Here is a 22,203-nt window from a genome sequence, read left to right on the forward strand (position 1 = left end):
TTTCAAAAATATCTATCAATAAACAACAAAACATTGTAAAAAAAAACAAGAAGAATTAATAATAAATTCATTCATTACATGCAATAAAATGGAAAATAAAAACAAAACAAAAAAAATCAAATATTGGGCCGCGACGACAATTAACGGTCGCTGGTACCCATCGTATTTAACTGTTGTTAGGTGTTTTTGTCAGACTACACGAAAATATAGTTGAACAATCCAACAATGTAAACGGGTTAAAAGATGCAATACTTGTTTCTTGACATCAAATGTTTATAGAAACCTTTTAATAATCTCCTTCAATGATTTGAGATAAATATTTTGCAACAAAATAAATAAAAAATTGAACATTTGGGTTTTTGGATGAAACAGGGAACAAAGCTGGTGAATGAATAGTGTGGTGAAAGAAAGTTGAATGATATACGAAAGTTTTCAGAAACAGAAGTTAATTGTTGTTTTTGTATAGCAAATGACGGTTAAGTGTCGTCGGTGGCAAATACGTCATTTTGGGTGTCTGAGAACACCACAAGCTGCTTAAAGAGCAATTTAAAAAAAAAAAAAAGTGAGTATTAGAGAAGTCTTCCTAGCATCCATCAAAACAATAGTCCAATGAGTTAACATGCTAGGATTGAACACCAATCATAATAGCCCTATATAACATGCTTAATAGCTTCTTATATTTGAAAACTTAAATATTTCATTAAGTTTAAAAGAAGTAGATTATACATGATTAATCAATATAGTTTGGATAAATGGAATTTGGCAAGAATTTTCCAAATTCCTCAAAGAAACATGTCTCATTAAGAATTTATGTTGCATGACATCTATAGCCTTTTATTCTAGGCGAAAACAAAAGCTTTAATTTTTCAGAATCTTTTGTTAAATTAATTTATAAATTCAGTTCATCCATCCATGCATGAAGTCATTGGCAGTATGAGATGAGGTTCCTGCATCTCCACCTGATTCATTTAACGCCTGAGAATTGTAGCTGTAGAGAAGAATGAATAATCAGCTTCTTGAAAAAACAAACATTTCAACAATTAGAGTGTGTTTGGATGGGAGAATGTTTTGAGGGAATGTAATATTCTGAGGGAATTCAACTACTTTGAGGTGAATTCAAACAATAGAATTCACCTTAAAGTAGTTGAATTCCCTCAAAACATTACATTCTCTCAAAACATTCCCCCATCCAAACACACTCGGGTGAAAAACATTACCCAATTTGCAATGTTCTATTGCAACGTGCTTTCTCATAGTATCCCTCTGATTGGTGAGGGTGGTCACTATAGGTTGCATTTTGCTCCCTAGATTCCCATGTTGGTTGAAGGGTCACATTAATTTCCTCCAACTATGAAATTCACAAGGACATTATAGGCTTAATCAAATGATGTGGTACCCAATGAAAACAAAAATAAACTTTTGAAAAGTTTTGAGCAATAAAAAAAAAAAACAATTATTTACCAAAACAAAATCATAAAACAAACAAAACAGTTCCAAATTTGAAGATGAAATTGGACCCTACCTTTCCTCAATTACTCCCATGAGTCCCATCAATAGGAAAAGAAATATTTATTGGTACTTCATTAATTATTTTTTGTACTTCATTATTTTCTCATAATTGTTGTACTTCATTTTGATGAAGACTTTCACATAATTTTTCTTGAGAAATTCTTGCATGGTCTCTCACCTAACACCTCATATTTAGTCTCAACCAATGAAAATAGGACACATCATTTAAATTTAATGGAGGTGCACTTTCAGTTGCATATATTGGTAATGAAACCGCTTGAATAAATGGTTGAACATGATCTAGAGAGACAACAACAACAACAACAAAAAATTATTTTTTAATTTTACAGTTTTTTAAATTTAAATTATATATCATATTTTCATTGGTTGAGACTAAATATGAAGTGTTAGGTGATAGACCATGCAAGAATTTCTCATTTTTCTTTATTTATTTCTGCACTTCAATTTGACTGATAATAAAGCTTGTAAAAGTAAAAATGAATTCAAACAACCTCTAATAAATTAATGAAATTCATTGTTTATTATTTTTTTTGAATAGCAAACAATTTTTTTATTGAATAAGATGAGATAACTATAAAGGGCACTAAACCATTACAATTGATGAAGATAAGTAGTTTTCACCCTCCCAAAAAATGACCAATCTTAAGCAAAAACTCACAATAAAGATCAAATTACCTTAGAAGACATTCTAGGGAACTTAAACCATTGAAGTAATCAATTTCCGACCCAAAAACCATTGAAGTATAAGTAGTTTTCACCCGACCCAAACAAATGTTCCTCCACCTCCGGAGTGCCCTCACACTAAGCACAACTTGGAGGCAAATTCCCATGAAACACCCATCTCGAACCCTAACATTGTGTTCCGCGAAGATGCCTTTCTAGGATTCGCTCTAACTAGTATACCAAACAAGAGAAATTCTAATATGATCACATGATCAAATAAAAAGTGTTTGGTCACACACACATAAAGAAATATTTTTTTTAATAATAAAGAGGAAATTGATAAAAAAAATGATTGAATATTTTAAACATCATCTTTTGATGTGTGTGTCCAAACAGTATTGATTTAGTTTTGTGATCATGGAAGAATACCTCACCAAACAAACTACTTTTCGTGAAGTTCACATTTAAATAAGTTAATATTTAACCATCTTAGGATCACCTTTATTGACCATAAGTTCTCCACAAAAGCCTTCCCTATCAATAATGTGTCGTCCATCTTATACTATTCAATTTCATTAGGCTGGTCAAGTGTTAAGGTCATTTTGTTTCAAGGGTTGTAGTTCAATTATTAATTTTTTTAAATTAGTAGATTGACAAAATTACGGTGGCACCATGATTTTGTTGAATCTACAAATTTAGTTTTTTTTCAAAATCAGAGGCTCATTGTGATTTTTTCAGTCTCACATCTAATCCAAACAATCATGCTATGAAATTAGTTATTGGTAGGTGTGGATTGAATGTAAAGAATATGTAACCTCTCTTGGATCCTACAAAAGGAGAGATACTTTCATTCGTAAATCAAGTCTAAAAAGCAAAACATTCTCTCAATAAAAACTAAGAAAATGTTCTTCTCACAAAGGAATCTCTAGCTAAAAATTGTAGCTGTCAAATTTAGGATTCTTAGGTCTTTATAAAAGAATGCATATTTCAAAAATTGCTAAGGCATTCTTCAGAGTTAATAAACTAAGTTCCAAAATTTAAAGAAATATCTACAAGGATTGAACATGAGCATCATATCTAAATAAATCTTTAGTATAGAGTTGTTCTATATATACCTTATTCCTCAGAATATTATTAGTTTCCAGTAGCATCTCTTCCTGTGTGTCCATCAAAAAGGAAGTTGGGAAACTTATAAGTACATGTTGTGTATATTAAAGCATGGTATAGAAAATGAAACAAGTTTTACCTTTTTTTGCAAGTCCGTAAGTTGATCAAGCATATGTTGTGTCTGGAGACAGGAACAGATAAATAAATTTATTGTTTATAGAAGTATCATAATCTAGTGCAGTATCTTATGATTATGGTGTCAAGAACTTAAAACAACTATGCTATATATGGAATATTTCCTAAAAGCAATTTGGTAGACAAATAATTTGACAATTAATTTCTTCAAGTCATATCAGACGACAAAAATGTATGTGTAAGAAGTGTTCCTACAAACCAAGTTGCTTGGGCTCCAGTGGCAAGGAGCTCCTTTCAAGGATGTATCCGGGGAATATCGGGTTCGATTCCCAGGTGGAACAACACTTCGCCAGTGCGCATGCCTCTACGCATGAGCCGGATTAGTCGTCCACCATTGGTGGATCGGAAACCGGTGCGAAAAAAAAAAAAAAAAAAGAAGTGTTCCTACATATTTATATGCTATAACCAAGACACTAACAATTAAAAAGATTCTCAGTGTCAGAAACCAAGACACTAGCAAGACATTTGTTGTTGGTAGAGTGTTAATGGAACAAGTTCCTAATTGGTACCAAAGTATCATTCGAATTTATCAACAACACTTAAAGCATTTGGTAGACTTTAAATTGAATATATGGATTTTCATTAGAATCCCGTGTTGGATCATTAATCCAATTAAAATAATTTAATAAGGTTTGATAAAGTGAACTTATGAGTATTTACTAAGGTATGTCTTTAATGTTTATAAATTAAATGGTAATTCTAGTTTTATGATTGGTTAAAATGAAAATACCAATAATTAACCTTAATTTAGGTTTTATAAATAAAGAGATCATGGTCTCCTATCACACTAGTACTTGCTATTGTTGATATCTTATGATCACAAGGAGACAAATAATCACGAAAGACTCTCTTAATGAATATTTTGGTATAAGCATGAATTCATGCATGCTTTCGTATATTAGTTTTTTATGATGATTAACATGATTGAATCTAGAGTTTAAAATCAAGTTTGTTTCTAACATCCCAAGGTTCTCCCTTTCATAAATTCATAAATCTAAAGGAATGTAGAACCTCTACCTTACATTACATGACTAGGAAAACATGTACTAGGAAAAATATTACTCAACAATAGTTGTAAAAGTTATTGAAATAGTGTTGAGAGTGGTGTCAACAATTTTAGGTCAGGAATACAGTTCTAAAACTATTGTAGTATTATTTTTGGAATGAGGAATGTTAGAGACACTCTCTTTTCAACACTTTCTTTAACACTTATTCTCTTGTTTGATGAAATCAATACATGACCCATCACTTTTCGTGAAACCCATTTTCAAAGTTTGAAACCCAACATGATTTAAGCTAATAAGAAGGTGAATGGTGGAGAGAGGGTTGAAAGGAGAGTGTTGCAAGCACTACTCACTTTGAAATTTATCTTTACTTAATAACTATTCGGATCTTGCTAACCAGTGCCCTCAAGGTAATAGTTATGGAATCTATAAATAGATAATTTGTCATGAAAATAGAAGTTTTGATTTTTAATTAAAGTAATAATTACATCACTTTTTCTAAAAAGTTACTTGTTTTGGTTAATATTTTATAGGTGCAAAATAACATCATCATAATTCATAGGTGCAAAATAACCTAGTTCAACACACTCAAATGCAAAATAATTTTTGCATACCTTGTTTGACCTGATTGTCTTCAAGGAAGAGTCTACCTGACGTTCTATCTGCTCAAGCTCATTGATATCCAACTGCTCCAATTCTTCTCCAAGAATGTTCCTACAGGATGAATATGTATTATTATTTTCATACAACCAATATATACAAAGATTCATAACTACTCTTAAATAAAAATATGGTCAAGCATTGTACCTCTGTGTTTGCTGTAGTGCTTCAACTTTTGATTTTAGCTTGATATACTCTTGATAGCGCTTCTATTCAAGGGCATGATGATACATGCATGTTAGGGTTTTCCATAAGCCAATAAAGTGTATTCTAGGGCAATAAAGTTTATTAAAAGTAAATCTTAAGTTAATTTTTAAGTAGATTCAATCTATTCACATTTTATTTGGATTTGATGTTTTAAAGTTTTAAATAAGGAAAAATTGAAATTCCCAAGGAGTACATACATTGTCCTCCTTCTTTCTTAGCCGAAAGCCACCTCCAATAAGCACACTTTATCAATTCGACAATTTCATCAACGTTTGGAACCTTGGAAGAGAGGATGATCAATTCGTTTCTTGCTCTCTAAATATCCCAAATCACTGAATGCCACGCAATTTGAATCCCTCACTACCTTTACCCCTTCGTAGTGGAGCTATAAAGCACTTCAACGATTAACATATCTCTCCAGACAAGAGCTTTAGTATTCTAATCCACCTAAATTTTTTGTGGCACACCTTCCCCACAAATTGTCATTTTGTAAGTAAATCGTTTTCCGATTCATTTGACTCTGAGATGTCTCCGAACACCCCTTTCGAAATAATTTCAAACTGTTAGATATTAGAGCTTATTACTTAAGCTACTTAGTGTGTAATTGAGTTAGTTTAGTAAGATTACTTGATAAGCAAGCTAGATCATACACTTGGATACTTTACTATAAATAGGTATATCTACTTGATGTAATCTTCACTTGAATGAATAACAAATGAATTTCTCCTTACAGGTGGTATCAGAGTCTGGTTAGGGCTTGTACCAAGAATTAGAAAGCACAACTTCTGGTAAGAATTTTTTTTTTACAATCTTGTTACGCTTGTTCCTTCATCTTATTCCTCTCAAACTCTATGCATTCATCCATGGTGGATTCTGCAAATTTCGTAGAACCTTCTATCCCTATGTGTGATGGCTTCTATGATCATTGAGCCATGCTAATGGAAAATCTGCTTCATTCCAAAGAATATTGGAGCTTGATTACAACTGGCATGATCAATGCTCCTGAAAATCCAACTCCAGAACAAGAGAAAGTTGCGAAGGATAGTAAGCTTTGTGATCTTAAGGTGAAGAACTATCTCTTCATCCATTGATAGAACAATCAAGGAAAGAAACTTGATCAAAGATTCAGCTAAGGATATTTGGGATGCAATGCGTAGGAAGTATCATGATTCTACAAAGGTCAAACGTGCTCAATTGCAAGCATTACACAAATAATTTGAGATTCTTGCTATGAAAGAAGGCGAATCCATTGATGAATACTTTGCAATAACACTTTCTATTGTAAACAAGATAACAACTCGTGGTGAAAAGATGGATCAAACTCTGCTTGTTGAAAAGATCTTGAGATCTTTAACAAGCAAGTTCAATTATGTGGTGTGATCTATTGAAGAATCCAATGATGTGACAACACTTTCCATTAATGAATTACATAGTAGTTTACTTGTTCAAGAACAACGCATGAAATCTCAAAACCAAGAAACTGATACTGAGCAAGCTTTGAAGGTTTCTAATGGTGGAAGAGGATCTGTGGGATATGGGAGAGGAAGAGGGCGTTCAAGCAAAGAGGAAGATGTGGAGGAAGAATTAACAAGATTTAGTTGAATGCAATAAGTGTCACAAGCTAGGACACTATCAGAATGAATGTCATCTATGGGAACCAAATTCAAATTATGCTGAATTTGAAGATGGTGAATTTCATCTCATGGCTCAAACATGATTGAACACAAATGTCAAAGATGAGGTATGGTTTCTTGATTAAGGTTATTATAATCATATGATAGGAACAAAGGATTGGTTATTTGATTTTGATGATAACCAATGAAATTAGGAGATGACTCCAAAATGTCAGTTATGGAAAGAGGTAATATGAAGTTACTCATTGGTGGTATGATTCATGTTATAACCAATGTTTATTACTTGCATGGGCTTAGAAATAATTTGTATTGGAAAACTTCAGCAAAAGAGCTTGACAATTGTGTTTAAGAAAGATACCTGCAAGGTTCAATCATGATGAGAGGGGAATGATTAAGTCAACACAAATGAGCACCACTAGAATGTTCATCATATCTGCACCAGTTATTGTCCATGAATGCTTAAAGATTGAAAAATGTGAAGATGCTAGAGTATGGCATTATAGATCTGCCCATCTTAGCTGGAAATGTTTGAAGATTTTAATAAAGAATGAAATGGTGAAAGATTTTCCAAAATTGCAAGAAATTGAAGAAAAATGCAAAGATTTCTTGTTAGGGAAGCAACATAGAGAATCTAGTCCAAAGAAAGCTCAATGGAGAGCTTTAGAGAAGCTTTGATTGATTCACTCTGATATATGTGGCCCTATTAAACCAAACTATAATGCAGGTAGCAAATATTTCCTGACCTTCACTGATGATTTCAGTAGAAAAACATGGACATATACTTTGAAAGAAAAGTTAAGAGCATTTGAAATGTTCAAGGTTTTCAAGAGTCTTGTTGAGAAAGAATCTGGATGTATGATAAAGTGTTTAAGGCCAGACATAGGAGATGAATATACTTCTGCAATTTTTAATGAATTTTGTAGCTCAAATGGGATCAGAAGGCAACTTACTAACACTCACACACCACAATAGAATAGTGTATATGAGAGACAGAATAGAACTTTGATGAACATGGTGAGGAGCATGCTTGCAGCTAAAAATGTACCAAAGGTTTTATGGCCAGATGTCGTTGTTTTGGCCACTCATATTTTGAACAGAAGTCCTACATTATATGTTAAAGATATGACTCCCGAAGAAGCATGGAGTGGTGTGAAACCATCAGTGCATCATTTCAAAGTTTTTGGGTGTATTGCATACTCACAAGTGCCAGATGCTCAGAGAAAGAAGCTGGATGATAAGAGTTTTAGACGTATTCTATTAGGGTTAAGTGAATAATCTAAAGCTTATAAGCTATATGACCCTAAAAGCAAGAAACTTGTGATAAGTAAAGATGTCATATTGGAAGAATCACAAGGTTGGAACTGGAATGCTGCAACAAACTCATAAGCAAGTAAAATACTAGTTGATGATGATGTGATAGAGTTCACAAATGATGTGCCAGTGAATGAAGTAGATCCTAAGATGCCTAAGCTTGAAGATATAAGTGAGAATGTTTCTTTAGATCATGAAGAAGAGATGGATCTTGAGTCATTTGATGAATCAGAGCTTCCCCCTAGAACAAGAAATCCTCCAAGCTATCTAGATGATTATGTGACTGAAGAGATGCTGAAGAAGAAGAACAACTGAATAATCTGGCTCTATTTGGTGCTTCATTTCATCCCAACACCTTTGAGGAAGCATCTAAAGTGAAGGTTTGGAGAGAAGCAATGAAGCAAGAAATAGACTCCATTGAAAGCAATAACACTTGGGAACTTACTACTTTACCTGTTGGTTGCAAAAAAAAATTGGTGTCAAATGGGTATTCAAGACCAAACTGAATGAGAAAGGAGAAATTAAGAAGTACAAAGCCAGAGTAAGAGCTAAGGGATATGCTCAAAAGCTTGGAATTGATTACAATGAAGTGTTTGCACATGTGGCAAGATGGGACACCATAAGAGCTATTCTAGCAATTGATGTATGTAAAGGCTGAAAAGTTTATTAGCTTGATGTTTTTTTCTTGAAAGATTATCAACTTGAAGTTAAAAATGCATTTCTTCATGGAGAGCTAATTTAAGATGTATATGTGGAGTAACCCTTAGGCTATCAGAAAGAAGACGCAAGCAAGGTGTACAAATTGAAGAAAGCCTTGTATGGATTAAGACAGGAACTTAGAGCATGGTATAGCAAGATAAAATCTTACTTTGCTCAAGAAAATTTTATGAAATGCTCTCATGAACATACTTTCTTTCTGAAGAACAACTCTAATGGAAAGATGCTAATAGTTAGCCTGTATGTGGATGATCTAATATACACTGGAGATGACATTGTTGTGTTTGAATCATTCAAACAATCAATGCAAAAGAAATTTGCTATGACTAATCTAGGAAGAATGAGGTACTTCCTTGGAGTAAAAGTTAAGCAGATTGTTGAGGGAATTTTTATCAGTCAAAACAAGTATGCTACTGAGATTTTGGTAAGATTTGAAATGGAAAACTGTAACATGGTGTGCAATCCAATCGTAACTGGAAGTAAATTGGTGAAAGATGAAAATGGCAAAGTTATATATGCAAGTAAGTATAATCATTTTGTTGGATGATTAATGTAATTTCTTGCTACCAGACTTGACCTTGCATGCTTAGTGTGTTTAGTTGCTAGATACATGGAGAGACCTACTGAAATGCACTTGTCAGCTACTAAAAGAATTCTGAGATACTTAAATGGAATTGTTAACTTTGGAGTCATGTATAAGAAAGAAGAAAGGGTGAGATTTGTTGGTTGGTCAGATTCACACTATGATGGTGACACATAAGCTAGGAAAAGGATCTCAAGTTATGTGTTCATCATTGAAAATGGTGCAATATCTTGGTCATCTAAGAAGCAACTTATTGTTACTTTTTCCACTACCGAAACTAAGAATGTTGCAGTAGCTTCATGCTCTTGTCAAGGGGTTTGGCTAAGAAGAATTTTAAGCCATTTGTGTGAAGGATCAAAAGGAAGCAACTGTGATATATTGTGACAATAGTTCATCTATTAAACTATCTAGGAATCCTATCATGCATGGAAGATGCAAGCACATAAATGTGAGATTTCATTTTTTTAGGGACTTACCCCAAGATGGAGTCATGGAACTAAAGCATTGCAACTCACAAGATCAATTGGTTGACATTATGACTAAGCCCCTCAAACTTGAAACCTTTTGCAAGCTGAGAGCTAAACTAGGTGTTCTTGATCGATCAGATTGACTTACTCTCTTGTAAACTATTTTCTGGTATTGTACAATTTAAGGGAGGCATTGTTAGATATTAGAGCTTATTACTTAAGCTACTTAGTGTGTAATTGAGTTAGTTTAGTAAGGTTACTTGATAAGCAAGCTAGCTCATACACTTATATACTTGATTATAAATAAGTATCTACTTGATGTAATCTTCACTTGAATGAATAAAAAATGAAATTCTCCTTACACAAACTAGATGTAATCATTGTTCCTCCATCAATAACTATCATTTTGGGTGTAGACCCGAGCCAATAGTATTATAACAATTGTCTATGGTTTTTAGGACATTTGTAACGTTTTCTATTTGAGTCATGTAATTCTAGTATTTTATGAAACATAGCAATTCTATGGTGTTTTGAAGAAATTTTGAAGACTTGTGAAGACCTTGGGAACCCCATGAACAAAGCCTCAAGAGGCCTCACAAGACATTACAAAGGGAGAAATTTTGTTCCCAAGTCCGAAGAGTACATCTTATAAGGAACGAAACACCCAAAAAGACGAAGAAACATTACACACAAGAAAGCACACTCGTGCGCCCCAGGCATGCTGCCATGCACCAAGGGCATGAAGCATGCGCTTGGGGCATAGATTTTTGGCTTTATGCGCCCAGCCATGCGCCTTAGGCATGTTTGGAGCGAGTCATAACTACTTTTTCCACTTTTTTAGTGGAAAAGCCCTATTTTTCAACCCAAACCCAGTTGTAAACTTACCTATAAATATCAAACCTCTCATTCATTATTTCTCATTCAGAATGAAGCGGTTCAAGAGGAAGACAAGCACCATGAGCTTCAGGGGAGGAGTCTCTCCTCACTCTAAGTCTCTAGGATATATTTTATTTCTTTTGTAATTTGTCTTTTGTTACCATGAGTAACAAAACCTTATTAGGGTAGGTTCTAAGATGAATCTCTATTTTATTTGTTGGATTATTTTAATTTAAGTCTTTTATTCATTTATTTTACGAATCCTATTTAATTTTACTATAGCGTAAGACATTGCTTCTTCTGAAGTGAACCAGCCCTGCGATAACGGTACTTACGAAGGTGACATACTTAATATTGGTGTAAACCTACTTGAATCAGGAAGTAACTAATAGTGGACCACGCAATCAGGGAAATGTAGTAACTCAAGGATATAAATCAACATAATAACTTTATTCTTCTTACATCCTTGGTAATGTAGATGAGATATGGTTGCCCATTTGTAGAACTACCGAGAGGGAGAATATGTCTATATCCTTATAAGATTTAATTGACGAGGGAACCTTTAGAACATATTGAATTTAGGAACTCTAATGTCCGTCATTGATTCAAATACCTCTGAGAGAGTAAGAACCCACACGTACCTCTACGTGCAAAAGTGTATCTCCCTACATAATTAAAGACCCTAAACACTAACCTGAATAATAAACCAAAACCTCCGAGAGAGTAAGGCCCCACACGTATAAACTCATGTGATTTGTAGGTGCAACTCAACAACTGTAAGGTAATAAAACCTCACATAGTCATCACTTAGACAGAAGATGTAAAATCTGAATAATGTTTGACCATTAATTAAATAATCCAATAAATTAATATAGGAGATTTTAATAACCATAACCGTCGCTAACATTCTGCAATCAAAAATAGGTTAACTCATAAACTCTTGCTCTGCTGCAAACAAACTAAATTGCAAACCCCTATCTTTTATTATATTTTATTGTTTATTTTCCCTGAGTAAGTAACACTAATTGCGTAGTTGGAACGAAAATCCCTAGGCATACGATACTTTACTTACACTTTATTACTTGGTAAAAGATTTGCCAGACTTGGCAAATACGACCATCAACGGTCAACAAAGCGACCGCCTTCACTCTGAGAGCATGTTGACTCTTGGGATCTAAATACACAGGCTTCACAAACCTAGTCAACATGGTCAATTAGGAAAAGTGCATGTAAAAGTAATATGGCTCTTAATCCTCCTAAGCCATATTTGGGTAAAGTCAATTTCCCACACAAAGACCTATGATCGTCGTTCATGCATGAATTTATTGAAAAAGGTGATGGATGTAGTTAGTGATGGTTATTGTGGTTTTTGTGTAGTCGCGAGCCTAGGAAATATATCTGTTGATGATTATTAGATGATCGATTATCACCTTCTAAAAGAGCTTATTCGTGAAGATAGTGATTGTTATCGCCGATTGATTGGGTTGGGTAAACGGTAAATGATTCAAAGATGTCTTACACGCTCTGCCCGGTGATGGTATTGGTCCCGCTCCAACGGATAAATAGCTAATTATGCCGGATATGGGTTTCCTTATTCCATAGAGATACATGCATGTGGTGGTTCTACTGTCCATCAAGAAAGTGCAATCGAAAACCTTTTTCCCTCTACGCAGTGAACCTTCGCATAAAGACCGAATGAAGTGTCTAGCACACGTGAATATCAATCATTTTATGATGGTATATTTGAGGGATGGTTGTCCAATTCCTCCAAATTTCGTGCTATGAAGACAACAATGTCTTGAAGATGCAAATAAATTGGAAGAAATATATGTCGGTAGGATGAGCCTATAATGAACTAAGTCGAGCGCCGGGTTATGAGGTAATAGGAGATGATGATTTCTACCTTGTATGAAACCGTGACCTTGAAGTGAACGTTGGTGCTCATAAGAAGGTCAGGGATGGAGTCAAGATTGAAAAGGATAAAACCCTTAATCTTGATGATACAATATAAATCTTGGGGTAGATTAATTGAAATGTATATCATTAACATCTACATATGATTTTATATAATCATATTGTAAGTAGGTTAAAAATTCTATAATCCAAAAAATCGTTCCGATTTAATAATCCAAACAAAGTGTATTTTCGAGCAGAAAAAAAAAATAGGGATGGAAAAAGCAATAGTTAACATTTTTTTCTATTCGATATTAGATTAACTAACACTTGAGCCCAACACAATGCATATAGTATTTGGTTAGAATACATGTATAATTAGGTTTACATTTGATAGCTTATTTATCCACTTAAAACATTTAAAGTCTAAATAAGAAAAACGAACACCTGTGTCTCAATTTCAGGTTGGTGGTTTATTTCCAATGCTCCATAACTGCATCTTTGATACCGTTCAATTGTCTTGGCCATGCTAAAACCATAGCTAGAAATTAGCATAATTATTTATATATGTTTTGAAATTAAGGAAATGGAAGGATAAAATAATGAAGAGCATATAAATCACATAAAAAAATACAGCCAAGTAAAAAGACCCAAAAATTATCACTTCATATTCCCCCAAAAGCTACAACCATGGATTATACATCGTATAGTTTTTATTTTATTATATTAAATATTCTAGTGCAATGTTGTATGTAGGATTCAAACCAACATGACCTTATTTTTTTTCTGAAGAGCAAACAAGATAAAATATATGGTTGTACTAAACACAGACTATCTAAGATTACAATTTAATGGACAATGTATTCATTCAGAAAATAAACAAATACTCCCTCTTTTCGTAGCTAGGAGTCATTTCCAAGAGGTAGAGTTGTATTAACACTAATTATCCACATTTGGGTCCTTTGAGGAGAAAATCACACAATTTCTAGTCTCTCAAATTTCTAATACCAATTCACAATATAAAGCATGACTTCAACAAAAACTACACTCTAATTGGTCAGGTTGTGGACTAATTATGCAGGCAATCCTATAACAATTTTTTCTTTTAATAAAGGGCTGAAAAGCCTGATAACAAACACAAGGTTTAATAGGGCTGAAAAGCAATCACATGATGACGATTCCTAGTCCGTCACTTTCCGTGATGATTCAGTTTTAGAGCTATACACCGATTCTTCAAAGAATTAATCATGTTCTCCATGCATTTATATAAGGTGTTGGGGGAGATCAAAGATGTGTAAAAAACAAGAATGAGATAATGCTTTAGGACCACAAAAAGATCAGCCACTGCATATCCACAAAAAACCTAAACACATTAATTATATGGTAGGGTGGATCTGGGAATTTTTTTTTGGTGTGGCTAAAACTATAATGTCTGAAAAATTGCTTAATGAAAATAAAGACGATAGTTGTTCTTTTGTTCCACACAAATGCGCAAACTGTCCTAGATAACTTCCAAACAATATTTTGTGTTTTTATTAGTTTCGAGAGATAACTATCAAATTCCCTAAAAAAAAGAGATAACTATCAATGTTCTTTTTCATGATAAAAAGCAAATAGAAGGGCCAAAAGAGCATCTATCATTGAATACTATATACTATTTTAGGCATAATAACAATTTTATTTGGGCTAATTTCACTAGCCTATGTTTATTTGTAATCCTAACATTATTAATTGGAATAAAACGTGCCAACAACTTCATTATTTACCGTATATATGAGTTTTTTTTTCATTTTTAGTTAATAAGTTATTTTTCATTTTTAGTTAATGAGTATTTTATGATAATACAAATTTACAAACATCTATTATTATTATTATTATTATTATTTTATTATTATTATTATTATTATTATTATTATTATTATCATCATTATTATTATATAATTAGAGAATAGTCATGCAAAACCTAATACCTAATTTGCCTATATTTTCCTCCATTTTTTGTCACCTCATTTCAATTTCGTCCTTCCACAAAACTCCTTTATCAATTAATTTATTAATTCTATGCCTCTCCCAACCCTAATCCTCTCAATTATTGATCGTATGTTACATTACAAGTCGTAAATGTACATAATTGTTTTCTATTACTAAATTTCCATTCTCTATTTTTGGGCTACTAAATTCTTACATCAACCTCTAATATCTCCCATAAGAATACATTGTTTCTCCACCCAGTCAACAAACTGATTCTTACGTGGGTATTAGTATATCTCATGTTTTGATGCCAAAATGTTATATGTATGAATTCTTTGACCACTTACTGTGTCATGAATCAATTATTTCTGTCACTTTTTCTTTCAAATTCTTCTATTTTTTTCCTCCAAATCATGTTATTATTTTAATACATTTGGTTCTGATTTATTAGTTGTCGTTTATTTTATTTTATATGCATATGATATGCTATTGAATTTAAAAGTTTTGTAATTTGATATTTGTTACTATTGATTTCTGTACATGGTTTTATCGATCTCTATTATTTTATTTGTCCTCTAATCTAATGGTGTTTTCACATTTGTTTTTCTTCATTTTTCCATTATCAATGAGTCATTTGTCTTCTTCATAGGTATGAAGGTGATTATATTGTTGTTTGAAGTGGTGAGTAACATCAAAGTGTTGGCCTAACAATGGTTCTTTGCAAGACAACATCGATTTTATTTATGCATTTTATATGTATGGTGTGGTAGTTTTTATCATTCATTAGGTGTTGGTGGTTGTATGGCTTGATGTGTTTTGAGGTTCTCAATTATATATAAAAAAATTGGCAGATCCCTTTTTTAGGACATTAAGAATTTTAATTCCAAATAGTTTTAATTGTATACTCCTATAAAACATGTTATGTATTATTCACATTATAACTAAAGTGTAAATTATTGCTATAATTTATATTCTTCTATGGTATTTGTGATTTGACAGTATCAAATTTTCTTGTATTATTTGTTGCCAATATATCACTACTCGTTACTCTTTACAACAAAAAATAATTGTTTAAAAAAAGGGACCCATATAAGATAAATAAAAGAGAACCGTAACGTAAGAGCACAAGTAATAAGGTTAAGGCTTAATAGGTTTTTTGGTCCCCTAATTAATTTCAAATTTTCATTTTGGTCCCATAATTAATAAAAAGTCATGTTTGACTCCCTAAATTTTACCTCCATCTGTCAAAAAAAATCCTTTTTGTCAAAGCCTCACACTTATGTTAGTTTTTGCCCACGTGGCAAGTATAAAAGGCAAGGTTTTTTTTAGAAACCCATAAATTAGGGCTTATCTTCCTCCATTCACCCTCTCTTTCAAGTTCCCTCTTCTCTCTGCAAAATCGAATCCTCTTCTTCAACCTTCCCATTCTAGTCCTTTGAATCTTGAGTTTCAGTGGCATTTCCTTTATGAATCAAACATTGACCCTTTATTTAAAATCTCATTTATTCACTAATTCACCAACACGGTCCATGATTATGCTAATTGAACTCTTCAAAAGAAAATAAAAAACGTAATTGAATTGAAGGTGATGAAAATTGAAACCTTAGGAAGATATTGTGCAGGAACATGAGGCGTAATATACTCCAAAAATAAATCAAAATTGATATATCAGAAGTAGAGCGTGAAGAAATTGAGTAACCGGAAGCATAACCGGGTCTATTTTTTCCGATGAGGTTATAGAAAGTGAAGACCTTTGTTGTTCTTGTTTTTCTATGTTTTTACGAAGCGGTGGTGGACTATAGAAATGATTCTCGACGAGATGTCAATTACGGTTGCGGCTTCCGCGGCGATTGCAACACCATCGGTGGCTGACATTGAAGAAAATTGTTTTCAATAATTTGGGATTTTGTGAAACGACATCGTTTTGAAAAGGTGAAGTGTGAAGAAAGGACTTTGTGAAACAACAACATTGGATTTTTGTTATAGATTACAATTGGATTTTGTTTGCTGGATTTTGTGTTGACAGATCAATAAGTTTGTGGATTTGTGCTGTATAGATTTATGGGTTTATGTTGTAGAAAGTTTGGGATTTTGCTTTTCTGGGAAACCAACGAATGAATAAGAAATTGGAATTTGAAAGAGAGAGGTTAATTATCTGATTTTTGTTTTGTTTTGTTTCTAGAAATTTTTTTGGGGTTGTTCATCTGTTCATAAGGTGATGTTGAATTATGAAGTAAAGGGAGGAAGAAGAAGATGATGAAAAGGAAATAAAATTAGGTGTTGTTTGTTTACTGTAAGATAAAATAGACTTGCATAATTCAATGATAGTATCCTCTTTAAAAAGATCAAACGGTTTAAATTAAAAAAATTAATAAGGTCTATGATAGACCACCTACAATATTGGTCCACCTTATATATTTGGTGTTAAACTTAACGGACACGGATTTTTTTGACATACGGAGATGAACTTGAGTGACCGAAACATGACTTTATTAATAATGGGACCAAAATGAAAATTTAAAATTAATTAGGGGACCAAAAAATCTATTAAGCCTAACGTTAAAGAGTTGACTCCTCCTACTAACATAATTCACTATTATTTTTCTTGGTTGAATTAATAATGCTCACTATTAATATTTATTGTTAAATTTGAAATATTCTAGCAGCGGTGTGCACACAACTATCTTTCTATCCATTTTAGATGTATTGTAGGTAATAATTGTATCATTCTAATTAGAAATTCTTTTTCTTATATATTCTTTAATAACAAGTTGAAATTCTTATTTTTTTTTATCTTAATTAGTTTTCAAATTTTTTATGGATCCGTTTCTAATATTGTTGGATATCCTTAGATCTTTTGGCGAATTTTTACTCCAAAAATATACCAAATATTTACTTAGTCACTACAATAATTAAATTTTGTGCATCACACAGGTCCAAATAGTAGTTTAGTTCTTGAAGACATCCTTTAATATATAAATTGTATTTGGAAAAACTTTGGTATGATGGATCAGTCCATGTTATATGGTTTACCTCTCTTATATATATTCAAACATAAAACTTATTTATAGTCAAAACTAATGATTAATTTACCATTCATTGGGACAAACTTATAGTTAACTAACCACACTTTTGGTGCTAAATTTTTCTGTTTTGGTTGCTATTATGCTACTAGTGTTTTTTGGTTCATCCATTAGCAATTATAATTGATTGGTATGCTTTCGGTGGCTGTTAATCCTTGATGTTTTGAATTTATTAGCTTTGGTCCTACTAGTGTTTTAAGCGTTGGTATGCAACTTTAATAGTTTCATTATTCTCCTTGATGTGTAGTCGGTGTTAAGGATGTTTTCCATTAGCATAACAGTTTTTAGCTTGGTTTTTGTTTGAGTAAATTACACTCCCCTTCCTTCAAAGATCCTTGAATTACACTATCTTCCCCTTTTAAGTTAAAATATACACTCTCCTCCCCTTTTATTCAAAACATATTAGAAAAAATTTCACTCCCCTCCCCTAAGAGAAGCTTGAATTACATCCCACTCCCCTCTTATGTTAAAATCTAAACTTTACTCCATCAATATTCTTTTTTATTATTTCTAATAATCTAGCAAAAAATAATAATTTAACACACTTAAAAAAAATAGTATTGCGGGTCTATTTTAATATAATAAAAAATTGAATACATATTTTTCGCTATTTTTTATTCACAATTTCATTAACATGTAGTTTTAAACCCTATTATAAAATATGAAATAACCCAAAACAAAATTAAAATATGTGAAAAATTACTAAAATCATTAAAGCATGATTATTTAAAAGTTAATTTTATACTCTAATTTATAAAATTAATAACAATATATTTAAATTTAATTATCATTGACATTTAAACTATAAAGAAATGAAGTAATTTTTCTTAAATGGTGATTCAAAATTAATATATATTATAAGAATATTTATTTATGTTCAAATAGATTAAAGTGTAGTGCATATTTAATTATTAAGGGAGGGATTTGTAATTCAAGCATCTTATAAGGGAGGGGAGTATAAAATTTAACATAAAAAAAAATATTGAAGGAGTAAAGTGTATATTTTAACTTAAGAGGGGAGGAGAATGTAATTCAAGCATCTTTGAGGGGAGGGGAGTGTAATTTACTCTTTTTGTTTTGTATTAAGGGCTCTTTTGATATTAATTATGTACAAAAGAGAAATAATATTTATAAAACCATTTTATGACAACTTTTTTACAACTATATCTCTTATATAAACATTATCTTCTTATTTTTTTTTTTTCTCTTTACTGTTTTTTACCACTAAAAAGATAGAAAAAGTAAATTGTTACAAAAATTGTTACAAATAGTTGTTCAAATATCACTACTATATAAAAAAGCTAGTAAAAAAAAAAATGATATACATGACAAAGGAATAAACACTAGGTGTGTGAGAAATATGATGATATACATGAAAGTAATACTAAAATGCTGCTATGCATGCCAGTAATTAATAAGGTCCAAATATAGCTGGAAAACAACCAGACAAATATTTATCAGTTGAAGAAACGGCCTATATATAACCTAAAATTAATTACTTCTGCTAGACTTCAAGTTCAAGGATTTCCCCACGTTTATAAAAGGACATGATAATATTTGTCTAACTCAGTATAAACATCATTTAGTTCTAATTTTTTAATAAAGTATTTGTTAAGAAATCAATGACTTTAATAATATTAAATTAAAAAGAGTTTTTATTTAAGTTGACTAATATGTACTTTAATGTGTTCATTTTGAAAATAAAAAATAAAATTAAAAGACCAAAAATCATATGAATTTGATATAATAGGACCGACTTTTATCTACTTTTCTTCTATTTTTAACGTAGGTCTCATTTATTGTTGAAGAGAGAGATGATCATTTTATAGTCGTCGGTAATTAATTGAGATCCTTATGTAAAAGACTCCTCCATTACCTCTAAGTAAGTCCAATGAGAACAAACTATCTATCTATGAAGTTTGTGACACAATCTCAAATTAATGATTAGACAATATCCAAAAATATAAATAAAAAAGAAAATGATTAAATAATGTTAAGTGATGTGACTAAATTATTATTATTTTTTGAAACAAAAATCATTCATTTAAAAAAAAAAATCCATTCTTCAATATCATAGGTCCAATAACTTATTTTTTAGACCACTAACTTAAAAACCTAAAGTGTTCAATATCATAGGTTTAATAACTTATTTTTTAACAAAAATTATATACAAGTAACCATAAAAAGAGTTCTATTCAGAAACTATATATGTTTGATTAACTCAAAGAATTTGGTCTAATGGTGATAAGACATGATTTGGATATAAAGATTGTGATTTTAAATCATGCTAGTGGCATTGAAATGAGCTAAATATACAAATTTCTTTGTAAGTGTTTTTTGAGTTTATAGTCTTTTTAAAAGTAAGTTTATATTCTTTTTAAAAATAAATCAGGTTTGGTTATGTAAGTAAAAAGAAAACATTGTCAGTCAAAATGTTCCTAAAACAAAGACTTGAGGTATTATTCTGCTGTAAGACAAACAAAAAGCCAAAAGTAAGATTTGTTTCTCAACAATTAATTAATTATGCTTATAAAAATATTATAAATTATTTAATTAATATCATCCCTTAAATTGAATGATAATTTGTTTTTTTTATTTGACATTTTGTACGATCAAATGCTAATTTATCTTTCTATGAAAAAGAATCATATCCTGACAACACAAGGGTATCAAAGATAAGAAACATACATGTTTCTAAATCAAAAATAATTTTGCTCAAGACCGACAGAACATCAAAGACATGACCTCACTTAGGCATATTATTATTCAACTTAGAGACAAGATAAATAAATGACTTTGAATTATTATATTTTCAACAATTCTATAAAATTTTGAAGCTCCATTAAAGGGAGACCATCCTCCCTCTTCTAGACAGTTTTCCTTTCTTTAATTTTCCATAATTAAAAATAAAAAAATAAAACTTAGTTTTAGAAGGAGAAATTTCAATCTGCAATTAAAAATAATTTACTACTTGGAGAAATAATACTAACAATTATATACGCATATATATCATAAAAGGATTTAATTTCTGATAATTTGTAGATTTTAAGCATATATATCATGATAGGGTTTAATTTATGATAATTAGACGACATGACAAAGAAATTATAATAAAAGTCAGTTTAATCTCATTAATTTTTTTTGCAATATTTTTACTAAATTTTGAATCAAACATAAACAGAAAGAACAATAAGAAATAATTTAATAAAATTCATCATGGATTGTGGCTGCAATCTAGTTACTCCCATATGATGAAACCCAAAGAACAAAGAACATATAAGACCATAAACAAAAAAAGAGATAAAAAAATATCATGATGAAAAATATGTGCACAAATTTTTCACCAACAAGTTATAATCTTTAAGCAATTAATTAAACAACTCAAGCATCAAGAGAAAAAGATCCACAAATAATTGGTTTCAAAGATTTTTCACACAAGAGAATAATTAATAAAAAATAAAAAAAAAGATTCATGTACCTAGTTCCACTGCAAAACTCATAGAGTTTTCCACGGCTAGAGAAAATAATGAGAGCAACCTCAGCATCACAAAGGAGAGAGAGTTCATAAGCCTTCTTCAGCATTCCATTTCTTCTCTTTGCAAATGTAACTTGACGATTTATTTTGTTCTCAATCCTCTTTAGCTCTACCTTTCCCCTACCCATTATTTTATTGCTTTATATATATTTTTTTTATGACCAAAAAAAAAAACTTTGCTTTTTCAGAATACTAGAAGAAAGAGAAATTAGAGTCAGTATATATATAAATAAATATATTTTGTAGACTATTTTCTGCAAAAAGTTTCCTCTACCTCTTGTTTGTTTGTGTAAGGTTATGATGATATGATATTCTATGTCCTTGAGTTTTGGTTGTTATGGTTATTACCTAAAGGTTTTGTTTTAATAAAAGGTAGATATTGGGAATATATTGACCATTTTTTAAAGTAGGTGAAAGTAACCTCTGTAAAGATAATGCAGTTGCTATCTATCCTAGCATACTAGCCCTAGTGCTCACATTATATCTGATGCCACAATAATATCTTCTGTCATTTTTTTTGGTTATTCATTAAAAATATTGGCTATATGCACAAACAAAATAATTTTGTATGAGGTGTAAGTTTTTTTTTTTCTTCATACACTTGATCAATTTAATGATCAAACTGTGGAAATAAACTTGTCTATAGGACAACGTCTACTTGGTTTTTTCTAGATTATCCTCTCTTATTTAGAGGGTATTTTACCCTCTCATGATATTAACCAATCAAAATATAATATACATTGGAAACATTAAATGTCATAAATGAG

At 31.3% G+C, this 22,203-nt stretch overlaps 1 protein-coding gene across 1 annotated transcript; it reads right to left on the reverse strand.

Annotated features, from left to right (window-relative positions):
• Window positions 1–734: 734 nt before the first annotated feature.
• LOC11442092 (agamous-like MADS-box protein MADS2) lies at window positions 735–21,865 on the reverse strand. Its single transcript, XM_024783947.2, has 8 exons — window positions 21,380–21,865; window positions 13,295–13,376; window positions 5,307–5,368; window positions 5,114–5,213; window positions 3,440–3,481; window positions 3,309–3,350; window positions 1,218–1,348; window positions 735–988 (listed from the first exon to the last, which is right to left on the reverse strand). The coding sequence occupies exons 1-8, from the start codon at window positions 21,562–21,564 to the stop codon at window positions 898–900; spliced, it is 735 nt and encodes a 244-aa protein (XP_024639715.1). The 5' UTR covers window positions 21,565–21,865; the 3' UTR covers window positions 735–897.
• Window positions 21,866–22,203: the final 338 nt, after the last annotated feature.

This window comes from Medicago truncatula, chromosome 5 (assembly GCF_003473485.1).
Source record: "Medicago truncatula cultivar Jemalong A17 chromosome 5, MtrunA17r5.0-ANR, whole genome shotgun sequence".
NCBI lineage: Eukaryota > Viridiplantae > Streptophyta > Magnoliopsida > Fabales > Fabaceae > Medicago > Medicago truncatula.

What these genes read in the sequence shown, in the direction of transcription:
- LOC11442092 (XM_024783947.2), bottom strand. Translation starts at nt 21,564, where the DNA reads ATGGGTAGGGGAAAGGTAGAGCTAAAGAGGATTGAGAACAAAATAAAT. An exon ending in GCACTACAGCAAACACAGAG is followed by an intron (nt 5,214 to 5,306) that starts GTACAATGCTTG and finishes TTCATCCTGTAG; the next exon opens with GAACATTCTTGGAGAAGAAT. An exon ending in ATAATATTCTGAGGAATAAG is followed by an intron (nt 1,349 to 3,308) that starts GTATATATAGAA and finishes TGAATTTCATAG; the next exon opens with TTGGAGGAAATTAATGTGAC.